Raw genomic sequence first — 21,000 nt, 5'->3', positions numbered from 1 at the left:
AACTACTATTTCCTAATATTTAGCTAGAAATTACTGAAAATATGCTTTTCTGCATATAACTTTATAACAAAATATTAATTCTTACGATATGTACTTTTCCTAACACAGAAACTGTGAAATTACCCATAAAATGGGTAACATGCTAAACATATTTTTCTTCCTAGTAATTCTCTAGAATTGTAACCTTTTGTGCTCACATCTTATTAAAAAACAATTGATTTCACACAACATTCACTTTTCATAGTAGATGAAATCTATAGTATCATAAATACTGTATGGCAAATAAAATTCTTAAATCTAAAATATTTTTTAACCTGAATGTTACGTTCCACTGTGTCAGATGGCTGTGGGAGGGCTTTGTACTATATGCTGTAAATCTCTGTACCTTGGACACCCTGTGAAAACCAGGGGAGAGTTTGCTGGAACTTTACTCACTATTGTTAGAAGATGTGGAGATGGATGAGATCTTGACATCACCTTGAAGCCCAAAGAACTCACTCTATGCTTTGGGGAATGATTGCAACACAAAACTTGAGTTTTAAAGGCAAACAGTGAAAATATTTAAGGAATGTCCAGGGAGCTCTTTACAGCTGTTGCCTCCACAAACTTGAGGGTATATTGCGGCTCTCATTTTTTTCTCTACTGTGCAAAGCTGTTAGTGTGCTTGGTTGCCAATGGGAGAGTAAAAATGAGGTTACTAATAATCACATGAATGCTTGAAGTCATAAAAGTGATATCATGAATGTTGAGAATTGACTGTATATACAAATAAACTGTATACAGGATAAATAAGGGACAATCAAGAGAGGGTAAGGCACTGGAATTCAGATGGGTTGGGAAAAGTTTCCTATAAAAGATAGGATTTTAGTTGGAACTTAAAGGAAGCCAGAGAGATCAGTAAATGAAGTTGAGGAGGAGAGCATTTCCAGGCATGGGGGAATAGGGGGGAGCAGGCAGAGAAAATGCTCAGCACAGAGGTGGAGTATCTTGTTCATGGAATAGTCAGGAGGCCAGTGTCCCTGGATTAAAGAGTACATAGCAGGAAGTGAGGTATGAGAAGAATGCCAAACAGAGCATTTTTATTTGCTCCTGAAGGCAATAGAAAGTCGCTGGAGTTTGAGGAGGTGGGGAGGTATGTGTAATGGTCACTCCTGCAGTGTAGGAAGATCACTTTGATGGCTGAATGGAGGATGGATTGGAGTGGGGAGAACTTGAAGGCAAGCAGACCCATCAGAAGGCTGCTGCAGTAGTCTAGGTGTGAGGTGATGAGGTCCTGCACTAGAGTAGCGGCAGTGTCAGAAGAGAGAAGGGGGTGTATTCAAGAGAAGTTGCAAAGGTAAAATTGACAGGCCTTGGCAACAGTTGGATATGGAAGGGTGAGGAATAGTAAGAAGTCAAGATAATTCCAAGGTTGTAAGCCTGAGGGACGAGATTGGTGCATTCCTCTACAATACCTATAATGGGGAAGGAAGAAAAAGGAGAAAGATTTAGAAGGAAAAATGAGTTCAGTTTTGACTCATCAAGTTTAAGATGTCTACTTGGACATCCAGTTAAATGAATGTTGAAGTATCAGTTCTATATTGCTCATTTAAATTTAGCTGGGAATTGATTGTAACTCTTGCTTTTCCTCTCAAACTTCTGCCTGGTTCATCTTTCCATGTTCTGAAAATCCGGTGGTTGATTTTGATCCTTAATATCTTATCTCATATTTTGCCCAGTTTAGAAAAACAAATGATCAGTATGAACCAGAATAAATTAAATAAGAGTAGGTCATACCATACTAACATTTTTATAGCCTTATTAGATTGGTAGATTTGGGAAATACCACTTTGAAAAAAATCTCAACAGGGCAATTCAATTAACAAAGTTTCTCATGGACAATAGAAATACCAGCTGAGTGGTTGACTTCATAGTCAGTTGGATAATTTTATCATAAGAATGTTGATTAATGAATTGTTCACGTTAAAAAGAGGGTCCTAATGATGTACTACCATTTTCTGTCTTCAGTGACCTGAATAATTAGAGTGTTACGTGCTCCACTGGTAAATAGGCCAATGTAGCTGGATCACAGAGAAGGTATGCTTATAAAAATTGTAAATGACGTGGAGTTGGAGGGTAGTTGTACTATGTTGGATGACATAATTAGAATTCAAAAAGATCTTAACAGAAAAAGATATTTAGTAGAGACAACCATAAAGTCTTATACTTGTTACCAAAAAAAGAAAAATCAGTGACCCCCCCCACCTGCTTCTCTTAGCAGATGGCCTCTTTATTAATTACTGAGAAAATAGATGCTATCTATTATGAGCACTTCCATCTCTCATACCACACCTCAAAATCCCTCTACTTTTTCACCTGCCCTTTCCTGTGTTTTGTTTTAGTTTTGTTTTGTTCTGTTTTTTATTTTCAGTTCAGAATTCTATCTTCCTCTTCCTGTTCTATCACCCCTTGAGAAAGCAAGAAAAACAAAACCCTTTATAAATATATATAGTTATTTAAAAAAAAAACAAACAAATTTCCACTTTAGCCATGTCCAAATAAAATAATAAAGACAAATAAAGAGAAGAAAATAGCTTTAATTTGCCCTCTGACTCTATCTGGAGATGGATAGCATGTTTCATCATGAATCCTTTGGAATTGTGGTTTTCCTCCTTAATTTTAAACTCTGAAGGAGAGTCCTGGTCTGGAACATAGAGTCCTATTCTGATTCCCCTGAAAATCTCACCCCTACAGTATCCCTGTGTATTCCTTCCTTATCCCTGGAGGGAGATGATAGTAAGAAGAGCTATCTCACCAAACTGCCAGCCTCAGATTTCATGCCTCCTCCCTTTCTTTGGGTCTGGCAGCACGCTAAGGAGTTAGGTCAGCCCAGAACAAAGTGAACTAGACCCACAGCTGGCTGCTTCTCGTTTCTGTCTACTTATTCCTCTTTATGTTCTTCCTTCCATTTGAGATGGTTAGGTTACTTAGTGGATAGAATTCAGAGATTGGAATCAGGAAGACTTGAATTCAAATCCTGGTTTCAGACCCATGTGACCCAGGCATTTTCCTTCACCTCTCTGGGCCTCATCTGTAAAATGGAGATAATAATACCATCTACCTCTCAGGGTTTTTGTGAGAACCAAATGAGACAATGTATGAAAAGTGTTTTGCAAACCTTAAAGTATTACGTGTTATTATTATCCTCTTCTTTACCAGGCTAACATTTTTCCTCTTGTCCTTGAGAGCTTGTCCCATTAACTATTTGCACATAATTTCACTCTTGTGTTCTCTCTTTCTCCCACATTCTATCCTTCAAAATTTCCTTTCAATTGTTTTCTTTCCCAAACTCATGTCCCTCTCTCCCTTAATTTTTTTAAAAAAACCTTCAGTCAACCCATTTATCTACCTTCTAAATATTATACTATTTCTCTATTCCATTATACTGTCATTTTCTTCCCACTCTTCTCAACACCTTGCAATTTGTCTTCCTAACCTATCACTCACATGAAACTCTTCTAAAATCATCAATGATCTCTTAACTCTTAATCCTTTAACTCTAGAGCCACTATCAGAAAAGTCAGGCCCATAAAATAAGGACCACAATAAATGACAAGACTGGTAGAGGACCTTGAAGAAAAGTAGAGAGATAGTGGTCACCACAGGTGATTAGGTGCCCTGGAAATAAAACCTTATTCTCCTTGTTCCCTGCAATTTGATTTAACTCCTAAATTTGACAGCTTTTTCTCAAACTCATCCTTTTTGATAACTCTGCTGCTGTTATCCTCTATTAATGGATTGGTATCTATTTCCCAGATCTATAGTCATGGTTTTCCCTGAAGCTCTGTCTTGGATTTCTTCTCTTTCTGCTCCTTCTCCTTTTTCCTCTTTCCTTCCCTCTATCTCCTCACATTTTATCTTTCCAGCCTCCCTGATTTTATTTACACTGTATGATGGACTTGACTCTCATGTGTGTGTGTGTGTGTGTGTGTGTGTGTGTGTGTGTGTGTGTGTGTGTGTGTTCACCAATATATATGCCCACCCCTAGTCTTAAATTTCCAGTTATCTGATAGTCATGTGTTGGATGTACCAGTAGCATCTAAAATTTACCACATCAAAAATGGAACTGATTTTCTCTTCTGTAACTCCACTTCTACTCTCATTTCTTCCATTTCTGTTGAGAATTCCACTACACATTTAATCTTTGCCTCTTGCTTAGGTTTTGGGGGAAGATAATTAGTTGCATTTTGTTTAAAACAGTAATGGGACATCCATCTGAAGATGTACAGGAGACATTTGGTGATTCAGGACTGGAGTTCAGATATGAGATGTAAAAGTGAGTGTGTGTGTATGTATTGCTATCTATATTAAGATTGTTATTAAACCCATAAAAACTAGTGAGGTTATTACAAGGAAGAGGACAAAACTATAACAAATACATATCTTTTAAAGTCTTCCTATGAATTTAGCTATAAAAAAAGAGATCTATAAGAGTTATAGCTGAAGGGATTGGCAGGGTCAAGCAAAGGTTTTTTTTTAAAGGATGGAAGACATCTGGGCATATTTGTAGGTGGAAGAAAAAGAACCAGTAGGGCTTCTTGTTGAAGATTAGCAAGAAGGAAGAAATGATTGGTGGGGCAAATTCTAGTAGGGGACAGGGAAGGATTGGCTTGAAAAGGAGAAAGATGCCCTCTTTCTTAGATATGAGTTAAGGAGAGCAAGATAAGTAAAGGTATTTTGAGGTGTGGAGAAGGGTATATACTCAGAATGGATTGCTTTAGTTTCTTTGTTGAAGGAGGAAGTGAAGTAAACTTCTAGGAGTGGGATGATCAGAGGACTCGATAAAGTAAGAGAGCATTTGGAACGGCTACTAAGAGGACTGGGATAGAGTCAATCAAGGAAGATCACGAAAGACGGTGGTAATAACCTAAGGTTGAAGATAACAGCTTAGGAATAAAATATGGTAAGACAAGGGGACAAGGAATGCAAGGTGAAGGTCAGTGTGTGCTTGAAGTATAGGGTCAAGATTGTGAAAATGGGGCAGCAAAGCTGGAGCAGAAGAGATTGGACATACTTATAGAGTTGAAGAATAAGATTCACAATGACTATTGTAATGCAGTAATAACTAGAATTTACTTATATTGTGTTTTAAGGTTTTCAAATTGCTTTACATAGTTTTACTGATTTGACCTTCACAGCAGCTCTGACATAGATACTATTATCCTTGTTTTGCAGATGAGCATGCTGAGGCATGGAGCAGTTAAGTGGCTTGCCTAGAAAGTCTGAGGCAAGATTTGAATTCAGGTCTTCCTGACTCCAAGTTCCACATATAATCTCTTGACACAAAAAAGAAACTGAATTCAGATTTAAGGCAGTGTTCCAGGGGACAGATGATGAAACACATTTGTCTCCATTTGGTAGAAAAGGACTATAGATGTGATTGTTGCATATACTGTCATGTGTGGTTAGTTTGTTATTTGATTTTACTTCATGAAATTTCTTTTTTACTTGGAAGTGTTCTTTGTAGAGAGTTATGTGTATCAGGACATATAAATAGTGTAAAAAACAAAAGTCATCAATGCAACTTTAATAACAGGCTTAGGAGCATAAGGCAGAAGGAGAGACAGGATATGAGTAGATGAAATGAACTCAGGAGGATAAACTGTTGCAGAATTATGATCACATCAAGAATTTGGAAGTGGTATTGAGAAACAAAAAGTGGATTGACTCTTCCTGTTAGGCCAGTGTGTCAGGGGGCATGGAAAAAGGGAAACCCACACTGTTGAGGGTAGCCAGAGAAATTCTTTGTCTTCTGGAGACAGCCAGGTTTCTAAGCATGACAGTGGAGAGAGTGTGAAGTGAAGATAGGCTGATAGGGAATTTGTTAATAATAGAATGGTAGAATGGGGGTAGAATGGAACAAAAGGAGAAAAGAAAGATAGGCCCTGGAGTGGGTATGCCTAAGGTGTATAGGAATAAGGGAATCTGGGTCCAGGCCACAGTATGGAAAAAAGGAAACAGTTCAGCTCTGTCCCCAAACTAAGCAACTTGTCTCTTAAACAAGAGAGATATATAGACGGATGGGTATAGATATTCCATATGATTATAACATATTGCATATATATAATAAATTTTAGTAAGTTTTTATTGATGTCTTGTCTTATACATAATGATGCTTTTCCCCAGTACTCCTCCCCCTGCCTAACCTCTGTTAGGTCCAAGAAATAGTATTTTTTTTTTAAGGAAAAAAAATGGAAGAAAAAGAGGGAAAAAAATCATCATAACCAATAAATAAATTGAAAAAGACCAAAAACATATGTAATGTGCAGTACTGTTGGATCTTTCACCTGCACGAAGCTGGGTGGTTTGGGGTTGTCCTCTCGTATCTCTTCATTAAAGTCATACTTGATCTTTATAGTTTTGCTAGATTGACTTTTGGTTTTTTGAGTGTGATTTTTCTTTTTATGTAACATAGTTATATTAATTGTGTATATTTGGGGTACTCTGCTTACTTCAGCATCAAGTTACATAGATCTTTTCATGCTTCTTTGTATTCACGTTCATCATAAACGTCACATTAATATTCCATCATATTCGTGATCAATAATTTGTTTTAGCTGTTCCCCAGTCAGTGGGTATCTGCTTTGTTTCCAATTCTTTGCTAATCAAAGAAAATGTTCCTATAAATATTTTGGTTTATATGGGTATTTTCTTGTTATCAATGGCATCCTTAGGATATAAGTCCAATAATGGAGTCTGGTTCAAAGAATATAGACATTTTAGTGTCTTTACTGGCAAAATTCCAAATTGCTTTCCGAAATGATTGTGTCGTTTCAGAGCTCAACCAACAATGAATTAATATGCCTATCAATACACAACCCCTCTAACAATGAATATTGCCATTTTTTGTCTTTTTTGCCAGTTTGCAGGTGTAAAGTGAAACCTCACAGGGTTTCAGGATTGTTTTGATTTTCATTTCTTATTATTCATGATTTGGAGCATTCTTTTCATTTGGTTGTGAATACTTTTTTGTTTGTTATTTTTTAAAAGTTTTTATTGATATTTTCTATTTCTTATATCACGATAGTATCCCAAGTATCCCTCCCCCTGCCAAAGAGCCATGCTATATGATAATAGTATATTTTTGAGAATAAGAAAAAAAAGTCAGCACAATTGATCTATTTATTTATTATTGCCAACTTATGGGTATCTATTTTGCTTCCAATTCTTAGCTATCACAAAAAGTACTGCTATAAATATTTTTAGTGTAAGGGGACTTTCTTCTTATCAATGGCTTCCTTGTGATATAAGCTCCATAAATGAGTCTCTGGTTCAAAGAGTGTGGACATTTTAGTCACTTTCTTTGTATGATTTCAAATTACTTTCCAAAATGGTCGTATCATTTCATGGGTCCATGATCAAGGTATATATATTTTTTCTACAACCCTGGCTGTTGCTATATTTTGCTATTTTTGCCAGTTTGCAGAGTGAGATTTCATTACTGTTATTATTAGTGATTTGGATCATTTTTTAATGTGATTATGAGTACTTTAGAGTTCTTTTGAAAACTTTTTTGTTCATTTCTTTTACTCATTTATCTTTTAGAGAATGTCTGTTAGCTTTATGTATGTGTGTATACATATATGTAGGTGTATTTCATGTATTTTGTGTGTGTGTGTGTGTATTATACATACAGAGAGAGGTTTATTTATCTTAGATACCAAAACTTTATTAGAGAAATTTGATGCAAATTTTTTCATATTTGACTACTTCCTTTCTTATCCTAAATGCTTTAAGTTTGTCTATGCAGAGGCTTTCAGTTTCAAATAATTAAACTTAGCTATTTTATCTTTTTTAATTGCCTCTGTCTCTTTTTTTGGTGTTAAGAATGTATTTCTTACCCATAGCTGTGATTGGTATGTGATTTGTTACTCTTCTAATTTTTTAATACTATTATCTTTAATATTAAGGTCACATATCTATTTAGACTGTATTGTAGAGTGTGATATAAGATGCTGGTTTAAGCTTAATTTCTGCTAGAGTGCTTCCCAGTTTTCTCAGCTGTTTTTAACACATATGGAGTTTTTCTCGTAGTTTGTTTTCCATTTTTATCAAAAACACATTTATTTATATTTTTTCTAATTCTCTAGTCTGTTCCACTGAAATCTCTCTCTTTTTATTTATTTTAATTTATTTTATTAATTTATTTTGATTTATCAACAATCACTTCCATATGCTTTTGAGTTTAAAATTTTTCTTCCCCTTCCTCCCTACCACCCTCCCCAAGATGGCACACAATCTAATTTAGGCTGTACATTTACATTCCTATTAAGCATATTTTCATATTAGTGAAGTTGTAAGTAAAAATTAAAAAAACAATAGGAGGAACCATCAGAAAGAGGAAACAAAACTCAACAGAAGAGAAAAAAAAAAGATACCCATTCAACTTCCATAGTTCTTTCTTTGGATGTTGATAGCATTTTAGTTCACCCCATTCACATTCACAGTTATGATCAAACTGAGTCTTTTTCTCCATCCTTTTTCCTCCTGTTTATGCTTTTCTTTCTCCTTTCTCCCCCTCTGACCACTGCCTTCTTCAGTCTCTCCTCCCTTCTGTTATCTCTTTCCCTTTTCTTCCCCTTTACCCTTACTGCTTCTTCCCTCCTTTCTATCCTCCTTCCCTCTTCTTTCCCCTTTTCCGTCCTACTGCCCATAGGACAAGTTAGATTTCTATACTTGATTATGTTATTCCCTTCTTGAGCCAAATATGGTGAGAGTAAGGTTCAAACAATGCTTACCCCCCTCCCTTCTTTCCCTCTGCTGTAATAGGATTTTCAGTCTTTTCCTGCAATGTAATTTACCCTTGTCTGCCTCCTCCTTTCTCAGTACATTTTCTAAGATCAGACTACTCCACTTACTTGGATCCATTTAACCCACTTGATTAGATTTTTTTTTTATCAGTGCATCAAAGTCAACTAATATCCACCCCCTTTATGTATACTCCTTTAATATGGTGTAATAACAATACAGTTCTCAAGAGTTGCAAGTGTTATCTTCCCTTGTAGGGATGTAAACAGTCCACCCTTATTAACAACATTTTGTATCTTTCTGTCCCATTTACTTTTTTATGTCTTTCTTGAATCTTGTACTTGAAGATCAAATTTTTTGTTGAGCCTCTGGTCTTTTATCAGGAAGGTTTCGAAGTCCCCTATGTCGTTGAATATCCATCTCCTCCCTTGAAAAATCATGCTCATTTTTTGCAGGGTAGTTGATCCTTGGCTGCAGATCCAAGCTCCCTTTTGCCTTATGGAATATCATGTTCCACACCCTGCGGTCTTTTAATGTAGAAACTGCAAGGTCCTGTGTAATCCTGTGGTTCCATGATATTTAAATTGTTTCTATCTGGCTGCTTGCAGCACCTTTTCTTTCATCTGGTAATTTTGGAATTTTGCTGTTATATTTCTTGGTGTCAGTTTGGGATCTCTTTCAGGTGGTGAGTGGTATATTCTTTCTCTGGTTATTTTACCTTCTGGTTCTAGGACTTCTGGGCAGTTTTCCTTTATGATTTCCTGAAAGATACTGTCCAGGATATTTTTTTTTATCATGAGTTTCAGGTAGTCCAATGATTTTTAAATTGTCTCTCCTGGATCAATTTTCCAGATCAGTTGTTTTACCGATGAGGTATTTTATGTTTTCATCTGTTTTTTCATTTTTTTGTTTCTGTTTGACTGATTCTTGCTCTCTCATAGAGTCATTACTTTCCATTTGTCAAATTTTAGTTTTTAATGGATTGTTTTCTTCCGTTAGTTTTTATACTTCCTTCTCCAATTGGCCGATTGTATTTTTAAGAGGTTTGTTTTCTTCAGTGTACTTTTTTTCCAATTTGCCAGTTGTGCTTTTTAGGGACTTGTTTTCTTCAATGTACTTTTTTTCCAATTGGCCAATTGTATTTTTTAAGGACTCTTCTACCTCTCTCATTAGACTTTTAAAATCCTTCTTGAGCTCTTCTAAGAAGGCTTTTTGGGCTTCAGACCAGTTCATATTCCCTTTTGATGTTGCATATGTGGGTGTGTTGACAATGTTGTCCTTTTCAGAATTTGTCTTGTTCTTCACTCTTCTGATAATATGAATCTATGGTACGTTTCTTTTTACTTATGGTTTCTTTATTCCCTGGCCTTTAAAGAGATTGAGTTCTTCTGCTGGGGAACAGAGGGCACTGACCTAAGCTTCTTGTGTTGGAAGCCTATGTCTTGGTCAGTGGCTTTGTGTGCTGGGGCCTGTGTTAAGTTGGCAATTGGAGGCTGTAGGGTTTTGGCAGCTTGCCTCGTGTTGGGCTGAAACTTTCAGGCAATTCTAGGTTGCCTGCTTTTCCTTTCCTTTAGCTTTCTTCAGCTTCTTTTAGATGGGTGCTGCAGGGTGTTTATCTGCCTGGGACCCCTTGCAATGCTGCCTCCCTCATTTCTGCTAATGCACTGGGAGATTCCTTTGAGGTATAGTGCCAAGGCACCTGGTGGTTTTCTGAGCTGGTTTCCACTGGTTCCCCTGCCCTCACAGAGGCACTCAGAGGTCCAGGTGTTAATGTTTGCCTGCTCTACCACCTGGACTTCAGGGTCTCCTCCTGGTTGAGAGTTGGAGGCTGTAGGGTTCTGACAGCTTACCTGGTGTTGAGTTGGAATCAGCAAGGCTGGGACTTTAGGAAGACTCTAAGTTGTTTTCTTCAGCTCCTTTCAGATGAATGCTGCAGGGTGCCCTTTGTAGTGCTGCTTCCCTTATTTTTGCTGAGGCACTGGGAGACCTGTTTGCTGGGCTGCTGCACTATAACTGTTCCCCATCTTTCTTCTAGTTCAGCTGCTCCAGGGTTTTTTTTTTCTGGGGTGATGTTTTCTGGGTTTTCAGAGGTTGATAGGGGAGGGTGAGAGCGACTACCTTTTTACTCCAGCATCTTGGCTACCGGAAGCAAAAGAATCTCTGTCTTTTTAAAGCAATAACAGATAGTTTTGATGACTGCTGTCCATCCTTATTTCTTTTCTTCATTTCCCTTGATATTCTAGATTTTTTTAAAAATGAATTTTGTTATTATTTTATCAAGTTTTGTAAGATATCACCTTGGTAATTGGGTGGACATGGCATTAAAAGTATAAATTAATTTCAACAGTAGTATCATTTTATGATATTGACAAACCGTTACCATAAGCACTGAATATTCCTCTAGCTATTACGTTGGTTCTTTATTTCTTTAAGGAGTGCTTTGTAATTGAATTTATGAAAGTCTTTTGTGTGCTTTGGGAGGTTGATCACCAGACATTTTATGCATTTTGTAGTTATTTGGAATGGGATTTCACTTTCTGTTATCACTTCTTGTGTTTTGTTATTATGATATAGGAATGAGGATTTCTTTTGTAGCCTGCAACTTTGATCAGTTAGGTGGTACAGTGGATAGAGCACTGGGCTTGTAATCAAGAAGGCTCATCTTCATGAGTTCAAACTCAGCCTCAGACACTAGATCACTGTGTGACCCTGGGCAAGTCACATAACCCTGTTTGCCTCAGTTTCCTCATCTGCAAAATGAGCTGGAGAAGGAGATGGCAAACCACTCCAGTATCTCTGCCAAAAAATACATGGAGTTATGAAGAGTTGGACATGACTGAAACCACTAAAGAAAACAAAGCAAAACAAAAATTATTGTCTCAAATAGTACCTTTACTTATTCCCTGACGTTTTCCAAGTAAACCATCATATCATCAGCAACAGAGAAACTTTTTTCTCCTCTTTACCTGTCTTAATTCCTTTAAGTGCTTTCCCTTATCTTATTGCTATTATTTCCAGAACTCTATCAAAATAATAGTGGAGAGAGTGACATCCTTGCTTTACTCCCATATTTTTTAGAAAAGCTTTTTGTGTATCCCCATTGCGCATGATGCTTGGTTTTGGTTTTAAATAAAAATTTTTTAGGATTTAAAAAGGTCCCTCTCTGTCTGTATTTTGTAGAGTTTTTAGCATTAAAAATTGTATTTGATCAAAGGCTTTTTCGGCATCTGTTGAGATGATTATGTGGTTTTAGATGTTTTGGTTTATAATGTGATTAATTATATTGATTGGTCTTTGTATAAATCCTACTTGATTATAATGAATGATTTTTTGGATAAATCACTGCAGTTTTTTTTATTGGATTTTATTTTAAATTGTTGAGTCAATGTTCATTAATGATATTGGCCTATAGTTTTCTTTGTACATTTTATTTTCACTGGTTTAGGTATTAGGACTATATTTGTCTTGTAAAAGGATTCTGGTAGAATTCTTTCTCAGTTTTTTAGAATAATTTCTGAGGTATGGATACTAACTCTTCTTTAAAAGTTTTATAGAATTCTCCTTCGACTCTATTAGGTCTAAGAGTTTTTTCTTTGAGATTTCCTTTACAGCTAGTTTTATTTCCATTTCTGAAATTGGAATATTTAAAATCTTTATCTGTTCTTCTGATAGTTTGGATATTTTATATTTTAAAGATATTCCGCTGTTTCTTTTGTTTTCTCAGTTTTGTTAGCATATAATTGTGCACACTATGTACTCAGTATCTGATCTCTGGACCCCTAAAAGAGCCCTCTAGTATTACTTGTTTCCTAAGACTCAAGACTTCCAACAGATGTGTCTTCTGTCATCAGTAATTTTATGGAAGTAGGCACTTCTTCTGCCAAGACAAATCACAAGCTCCATCATGGCAGCTAGTGGCACAGGAGCGCTGAGCTTATAGTCAGGAAGACCTTAGACATTTTCTACATATGTGACCCTGAGCAGGTCATTTAATCTTTTTCTGCCCCAGTTTCCTCAACTGTAAAAGTAGGGATAATAATAGCAACTATCTTGTTGTGAGGATCAAATGAGATAATATTTATATAGTACTTAGCTCAGAGTCTGAAACTTAGTAGGAGGTCAATAAATGCTTATTCCTTTCTACATTCCTCTCTTACTCCAGCGCCACATGCCACAGTAAATCATCTTCTTCAGTTATTGAGGCTGAAAATATCTTTATTGAGTTGCTAGCTTTCTTATATGAGCCTTTCTCAACCTAGCTAGGCTGGTCCTTAGAGTACTATTTGCAGTCTAATTTTATATCCGTATTCAATCTTTCTATCTTGGTAGGATTTGCTTAGAGTCTGTTTTGGGGGTCAGTATCACCTGTATATTATATTATATTGAGTCAAGTCAACAAGCAGTTATTAAGTGCCTGCTGTGTGCCAGGCATGGTATTAAGTTCTGGAAATGCAAAGAAAAACCATTTTTTTCTTCTATTGCAACAAACTAATGAAAAAAAAAACAGGTGTCTTATACTTAAAAACTTTTGGGTGATACTGAAGCAGGAAATTGATGCTTGAATAATAATTGAAACTTCTTTGAAAAGAATCTGTTAGATTTCTAAAGTAGATGACTGATTTCAATCTCTGAATGCTCCCAAACATCTTAGCCTTTACATGCTTTCATTTTCAGTGCCTCACAGAATCTGAGCCAAAATATAGGTCATATAAGTTATTACATAAAATATTATTATATAGGTTATCTATTAGCTCAAAGGACATTCCCTTTCCTTTCTCAGTGAGCTCAGTGCTTGACTTAAAGTCTTAGTCTCTGCCCCAACCCTTGCCTTTAAGTTCATAACATATTGCCCCTATTAAGTTCATGACATATTAACTCTTAGTAAGAGGACTTCAGAATTCACATATTAACTCAAGTATCCTAACTTCCTACTTCTTCAAACTATTCAACTCCAAAGACTTCCTCCTCCACTCCAGGTGAGATGGAGTGCATACCTTTATACGACATATAAACATACCTCTGTCCTGCTTTTACCCACAAGTGTTTCACTTTTAAGCTCTGAAATGCTTTTATTTGATCATATAAAACTTCCTATTATTCCAACAATCCTTTTGCCTTATTTCTCCTAAACTTATAATTTGTACTTATCATTTCCTCTCACCTCACTTCACTGGTACTTTATGAGAGATACTGATAACATTTTTTAAATGTTTAATACTTCAGAGCCAAGCACTCATCCCTTTGGTATTCCACTGGAAACCTGCCACATTTGACACTTAAACATTAACAACTATTCTTTGAGTCTAGCCATCTAACAAGTCCTGAATCCATCTCTCTGTTTTATCACCTAACTTTTATCTGTCCGCCTTTTCCACAAGAATAATATGAGATACTTTATCAAAAGCTTTGCTAAAATCTAGGTAAACTATATCTGTAGAATTCCCTTTATCTACTACTTTAGTTTCTCTGTCAGAAAAGGAATTGAGCTTAGTTTAACATGACATGTTCTTGATGAAGATATGATGACTTTCTGTAATCACTACATCTCTTTCTAGATAGTCTTCAACCATCTCTGTAATGATACTTTGAAGAATTTTCCCAGGAATTGAATCATGTTCGCTGATTTATAGGCTCAATTTTCTTCTCTCTTTTGAAAACTGTGATGATTACTATTTCTTCTGTCTTATAGTGCCTCTCCCATTCTTCATTTTCATTCATATCACTGATAGCTCTCGCTTCTGGCAGTTCTTTCAGGACTCCAGGTTGTAGTTCATTTGGGCCAAGAGACTTCAATTGATCAAGGTCACCTAAGTGCTCTCTTAGCTATTGTCTTACTTACTTTGAGTATAAATTCTCAATAGTTGGTTTTATCCTGTCATTTCCATATAAAAATCATTCTCCTTTGCAAAAATAAAATGAGTATGGAGGTGATCTGCTTTCTCTGTGTAGTCAGATATCATACCATCCATTTGAAGCAAAGGTCCTATCCCATCTTTGAGTTTCCTTTTTGTCCCAATATAACTAAGAAAGCCCTTTTTGCAATCCTTACCTTCCTTTAACACTCATAGCTCGCAGCCAAGGTCATTTCCTCTGGACTTCTACAGCAGATTGTGCCCCTACCTTTCTAATCTTCCATCTTTCCTGATCTTCTACTTCTTCCCTGTCTGCAGACTTATGCAAGTCTCCCTACCTTTAAAAAAAACAAAAACCCTGCAGATAGCACCATCCTCTTAAGCTATCGTTTTGTATCTCTTCCCTTTCCCAAATTACTTGAAAAAAAAAAAACATGTCTACTTGTCTCCAGTTCCTGTCTTCTCATTCTTAATGCTCTGGCTCCTGATCACATCATCCAAATAAAACTGCTGTTTCCATAGTTGCCAATGATTCTTGATTGCTATATTTGATTTTCAGAATCTTCATCCTTTCTGAACTTTCTGCAGTACTCACACTATTGACTATTCTCTCCAGGATACTTTGTCTTCTCTATGATTTTCTGCTACTGCTCTCTCTTGGTTCTCCTCTTAGCCGTCTGACTACGCAGTCTCTTTTGCTGGGGTATCATCAGTATTGTGTTCCTTAATGCTGTAATGTGCTCCCAAGGCTATATCTTAGACTTTCTCTTAATTCTCCATGCTCTCACACCTAGTGAGCTCATCAGCTCCCATGGGTTCAGATCTCAATATCCTGCTCTATTCTTTCTTCTGAGCTCCAGTTCTTATTACCGACTGTCTTTAGTATATCTTAGACTAATTGTCTCCTAGGCATCTCAAACTCAACATGTCCGTAAGAGAATCTCTTGTCTGTCTCTTCAGACCCTTTCTTTTCTTGAGCTTCCTTTTTACTCCTGAGACTACCACTATTCTTTCAGTCACGTAGGCTCCAACCTTCGTGCCATTCTAAACAACTTTTACTCATCCCACATTTCTAGTCTATTGCTAAATCTTGTGATTCCCACCTTTGCAAAAACTCTCCTCTAAATGACCCTTTTTTTCACTTACACAGCTACTTCCCTATATCAGGCCTTCATCACTTCTCTTTTAGACTATTGCGTTCACTTCCTAATTGATCTTCTTGACTCAAATTTCTTCCTGCTCCAATTCATCCACCACACAGCTACCGAAGTGATTTGCTTAAAACACATTTCTTATGAATTTACACTCTCCTACTCAGTAAACTCCACTGGCTCCCTAATACTTCCAGGAGTGCATATAAAAACCTGTTTGACTTATATTATACTTCACAATTTGTCCCTAACCTACCTTTCCAAATGTCTTACACATATTCCCCTCCACATACTCTGCCAGACTATCTTTATTCCTCCCGTGTTACCCTACTCCATTTCCTCAGCCTTGCCACCTTCTCAGCTGAGAACTTTGCCTTGTAGTTCACTTAAAAAAAAAAATTGAAGGAATTTGCTAAGAGCCCCTTTTTCCCTCCTCCACATCTCATGTCACTAAGATGTCTTCTCCCACTGTCTTCTCCTTCCCTCTTGTCTCATGTGAAGAGGTGACCCTTTTTGCCAAGGCTGAGCCCTCTACATGCACTCTTGATCACATTTTACCCCATATCCTTCAGCAGATTGCCCCTATATTATCCCTACTCTCTCACTTTTACTGGCTGCTTTCCTTATGCCAGTAAGACTATATTGATCCATCCGTCTCTGCTAACTATCATCCTATAGCTCTCCTCCCTTTCATGTCTAAACTCCTTGAGAAAGCCATTGGTACCTCCACTTTTCTCAGTCTCTTCTTAACTCTCAGCAGTCTGGCTTACCACCTCATCATTCAACCAAAACTGCTTTCTTCAAAATTACTACTTGATTTCCAGATTGCCAAATCTAATGGCCTTTTCTCAGTCTTCATCATTTCTTGACCTCTCCTTATGCTTTAACACTGTTGATCACCCTCTTCTCTCTGATACTCTTATTTCTATTTTTTTGTAACATTACTCTGTCCTGCTTTTCCTCCTGCCAACTTGAGCCCTGCTTCTCGGTATCCTTTGCCGGATATTCATCCAGATCACCCCCATCACTATAGGTACCCCTAACTTTTCTCAGTACACTATTTCACTTGATGATTTCATCAGCTCCCATGACTGAGTTATCAATTCTGTGCTGATGATTCTCAGATGTACTTATTTAGCCCTAACTTCCAGACACACATGTCCAGCTAACTTTTGGACAACTTGAATCGAATGTCTCAAACATATTAAACTCATCATGTCCAACACTGAACTCATTAGATCTCACTTCAAACCTTTCTCCCTTAAGAGCTTCTCTATTATTGGCAAAGGAACCACTCTTCTCACATCTACTCAGGCTCCCAACCTAGATGTCATTGTTGACTTATCCCTCTATCTCACCTCGCCTCCATCTAATCTTTTTCCAAATCCTATTAATTCTGCCTTTATAATAACTCCCTTACATGCCTCTTTCTCTGCTCTAATACAGCTGGCCACCCTTGTGCAGACCCTCTTCACCTTAAGCCCAGACCATTTCAAAGGCCTTCTGTTTGCTCCCCTTGCCTTAAGTCTTTTCATCCTCCAGTCCACTCAGCTGCTGAAGTGTTTTTTTCTAAAAAAAAAAAAAAAGCAGATTTGACCATGTCACCCCTCTACTCTATACACTCTAGTGGCTCCTTATCACCTCTTAGATTAAATATGAAATCCTCTATTGGCTTTTAAAACCCTTTACAACCTTGCCCCTTCCTTCCTTCCTTCCTTTCCAGTCTTCTTACACTTTCTTATCTCTACTTCCTGGTTTCCTTCAAGACTCATTTCAAATCCCACTTTCTATAAGCAGCTTTTTCTGATCACCTTTAATGCTTGTACCTTCACTCTGAAATTACCTCCAATTTACCCTGTCTGTTTTTTATACATTTCTTTGCATGTTTTCTCTCTTATTAGAATGTCAGTTCCTTGAGGGTAGGAATCATTTTTGCCTTTAGTTGTACACCTAGTGCCTGTGACATAGCTTGTTGACTCTCTAGCCCATAGGTTCCCAAAGTGGGTGATACCATCCCCTGGGGGGGGTGCTCCAGGGGGTCAGTAGTAGCCTTGGGTGCAGTTGGGGGTGGTGAATAAAAATAAGGGGACAGTGGAAGCATGAGGAAAGAAGAGAAGAAAATTTTGAAAAATCGTTCATACGTATTTCATCTGTTGTGTAACAGAGTTAAAATCGTATTGATTACATTATTTTCCAAATAAACACACAAAATGCAAATTATAACCAATCAGTAGTCAAGCTCACCAGCGGGTCTTAACAAGCAGGTGTTGGTGGGCAAGCTTGTCTTGCATTGTCGGGAAGTCCAGCGTGCATCGGCAGGAATATGTGCTGTAATGACTTGTTTACAGTACAGTACCGTATGGTTACATGACACAGTGTTGCATCATCAAAATTTCAATGCAGGGAAAAATATACAAATTTGCAATATATTATTAAATTTAAGATGCATCATTTAAAAAATATATGTGTATGTTTTTGAAATAACACAAATTTTAAAAAAATTAAAGTAGGTTAAGGAAAGTAGGTTTCCAGGTTGAGGGGTGGGGTGCTGAGTAATTTTTTTTAAAGGGGTCAGTAGGCCAGATAAGTTTGGGAACCTCTGCTCTAGCCATTTGTATTCTTGACACACTGCACTGCATCTCCTATCTCCAAATGCTTGGAATGGATAGTTCTTCCATCCCACCTCTACCTGTTAGAATTCCTGGTTCCATGAGGGTTTCCTTACACTCCACTTTTTTTTTTTCTGTGAGGCCTTTGCTGATCCCTCTAGCTCCAAGTGCTAACCCTTCCTTTACCTTTTACATGCTTTGTATATATTTTGTATCTACCTATATATGTACATGTTGTCTCCTTCAAAATAGAAGGCAGGGTTGTTGAGGACAAGGAGTGTTTGGCTTTTTTCTTTATATCTTCAACACTTAGCAAAATGCCTGTCACAGAGTAAGCACCTAATGAACATTTAATTTATTTACTTGTTTGTTCTGCAAGGGATTTGGGGTTAAGTGACTTGCCCAGGGTCACACAGCTAATAAGTCTCAAGTGTCTGAGGTCACATTTGAACTCAGGGCCTCTTGACTCCAGGGCCAGTGCTTTATCTACTGCACCATCTAGCTTCCCCAACTTGTGATTTATTGATGGCCGAACTTCATCTAATTCAACCTATTTGCTCTGGAATTAGTAGTCCTGTCCTGGCACTTATCACCTTGATGACCTTGGGCAAGTCTCTTAACCTCCCTGGGCATCTGTAACCTGAAAAAAATTGAACTAGCTCGCCGCCGTGGTCCTTTCTAGTTTTAGATCGGGGATCCTGCATTCCCTTGACTGAATCACAAGTCCAAAGTCTTAATTTTCTGTGACAGATTATAACAGTGTCATGTGCTGTACAGTGATCGTACAATAAAGAGAACATAGTACACTCTAGCAGTAGATGACCTATCGTGCACTTCCTAACTTAGCAAAGACGTGGGACTTTTTTCCCCTGACCGTTTGCAGTCAGTGAAATGATGCTTTTCTCTTTACAGTGATGACAAAGTAGTAGAAGTTGCAGAAGAAGAGGAAGTAGTTGATGTAGAAGATGAAGATAACAATGATGATGATGGTGATGGTGATGAAGTAGGGGAAGAAGCTGAGGAGCAATATGAAGAGGCTACAGAAAGAACTACTCGGGTTGCCAGTACCACCACCACCACCACCACCACCGAATCTGTAGAAGAGGTTGTTAGAGGTAATCTCATGTTGGATATTTTTCAGTGTGTCAGGAAAAATGTGACCTTTACTGTTTTTAAAATGTTCCAAACAGCAAAATATTCCACATTGTTTTAGATTGTTTTAACATCTAGTGCTTTTCTTGATTTAAATAGGATCTAAGCAAAAGAGTTCTTTAGTTTAACGCCTGCTTGTACATGGGTATGTGTTTGTATGTTTGTACATTTATGTGTGTGTATGTGTATGTATATCTGTATATGTATGTGTCCATATACATGTGTTTGTGTTTTTAGTATATTTTATAAGTGTTTGTGCTAATAGTCGTGTACATATATGTACAATGTATGTGTATGGACTTTTTGGACTTGGCAATTTATTTGAAAAGAACATATGCTAAATATCTTAATGAAATATAAAATCCAGTAGGATAGCTTACTTTACAGACAAAGCACAATGATTATTGGATAGCTGCTGGATTCATAAGTGCACTAAGCTGTATGGGTGAGAAATGTTCTCATTTTCTTCTTGTCTACAGTTTGCTTTTAAAAAAGGTAATAGATGTTTTTAAAAACAAATGTTAAAAACTTTTTACATGTAACAGGGAAAACAAAATATTATTTCTGAAAAATCTTTATTTTAAACATTAAAACTTCTCCTTCCTCTTTCGTCTCAGGCATAATCATAAGTATTTTTATACTATCTAGGTTTTTTTTTTATTTGGAATTTCACTTACTGTCTCTTCCTGCTATGTTGTCTTGGTAATATATAGAAATGGTGATTACTTATATAGGTTTATTTTATGTCCTGCAACTTACGGAAGCTGTTCATTGTTTCAGTTAGGTTTTTAGTTGACTGTTCAGGGTTCACTAATAAAAGGATTTGTTCTGTGAAGTCTGAACTCAGTCAGAGGGCCACACCTGAAGATCCAGAGGGCCTCACGTGGCCTCGAGGCCACAGGTTCCCCACTCCTGCCATAGCCATAGACAGTATTGTCGTGTTGTGGTTCATGGGGTCACAAAGAGGTACAATTGAACACATGCTTATTTTAGTAGAACTCAATTGTGAATCCATCTAGCCCTGTCTGTTTTGTTTTGTTTTGGTTTGGTTTGGTTTTGGGGGACTTCTTGAGGGGAGGGGAGTAAGTGGAGTTTTGTAGGTAGCATAGGTGGAGAGGAGTTCATATATGGATTGTTCAATTTCTTTTTCTAAAATAAGGTTATTTAAGTATTCAATTTGCTGTTCTGTGGTCTGGGTAGTTTTTATTTTTTCTTTAAACTATTCATCCATTTCGTCAGAATGTGGTTAGGAAAAATAGCTCCTACATATATCATATCCATTTGTAAGAATGTAAACAATTTAACCATGTTTAGTCCCTTGTGATTTCTCATTCATGTTTGTCTTTTTATGCTTCTTTTGACTTCTGTTTGTCAGATTTTGTACTAGCTCTGGGCTTTTCATCAGGAATGCTTAGAAGTCCTCCGGTTCATTAAAGATCCCCTTTTTAC

The 21,000-nt window shown here is 37.0% G+C and overlaps 1 protein-coding gene across 2 annotated transcripts in view; it reads left to right on the top strand.

Annotated features, from left to right (window-relative positions):
* The window catches only part of APP (amyloid beta precursor protein), a 171,291-nt gene that overhangs the window by 82,619 nt on the left and 67,672 nt on the right, over positions 1 to 21,000 (top strand). For both annotated transcript variants that reach the window (XM_020995844.2, XM_020995845.2), the window contains exon 6: positions 19,312 to 19,514. In XM_020995844.2, the coding sequence (XP_020851503.1) occupies positions 19,312 to 19,514 (203 nt within the window). The remainder of the gene's footprint in view (positions 1 to 19,311; positions 19,515 to 21,000) is intronic.

Source organism: Phascolarctos cinereus, unplaced genomic scaffold (assembly GCF_003287225.1).
Source record: "Phascolarctos cinereus isolate Bilbo 61053 unplaced genomic scaffold, phaCin_HiC Scaffold_726;HRSCAF=1367, whole genome shotgun sequence".
Taxonomy (NCBI): Eukaryota; Metazoa; Chordata; class Mammalia; order Diprotodontia; family Phascolarctidae; genus Phascolarctos; species Phascolarctos cinereus.
The sequence above is the reverse complement of the archived record's forward strand: the minus strand, read 5'-3'. Positions and strand labels throughout refer to the sequence as shown.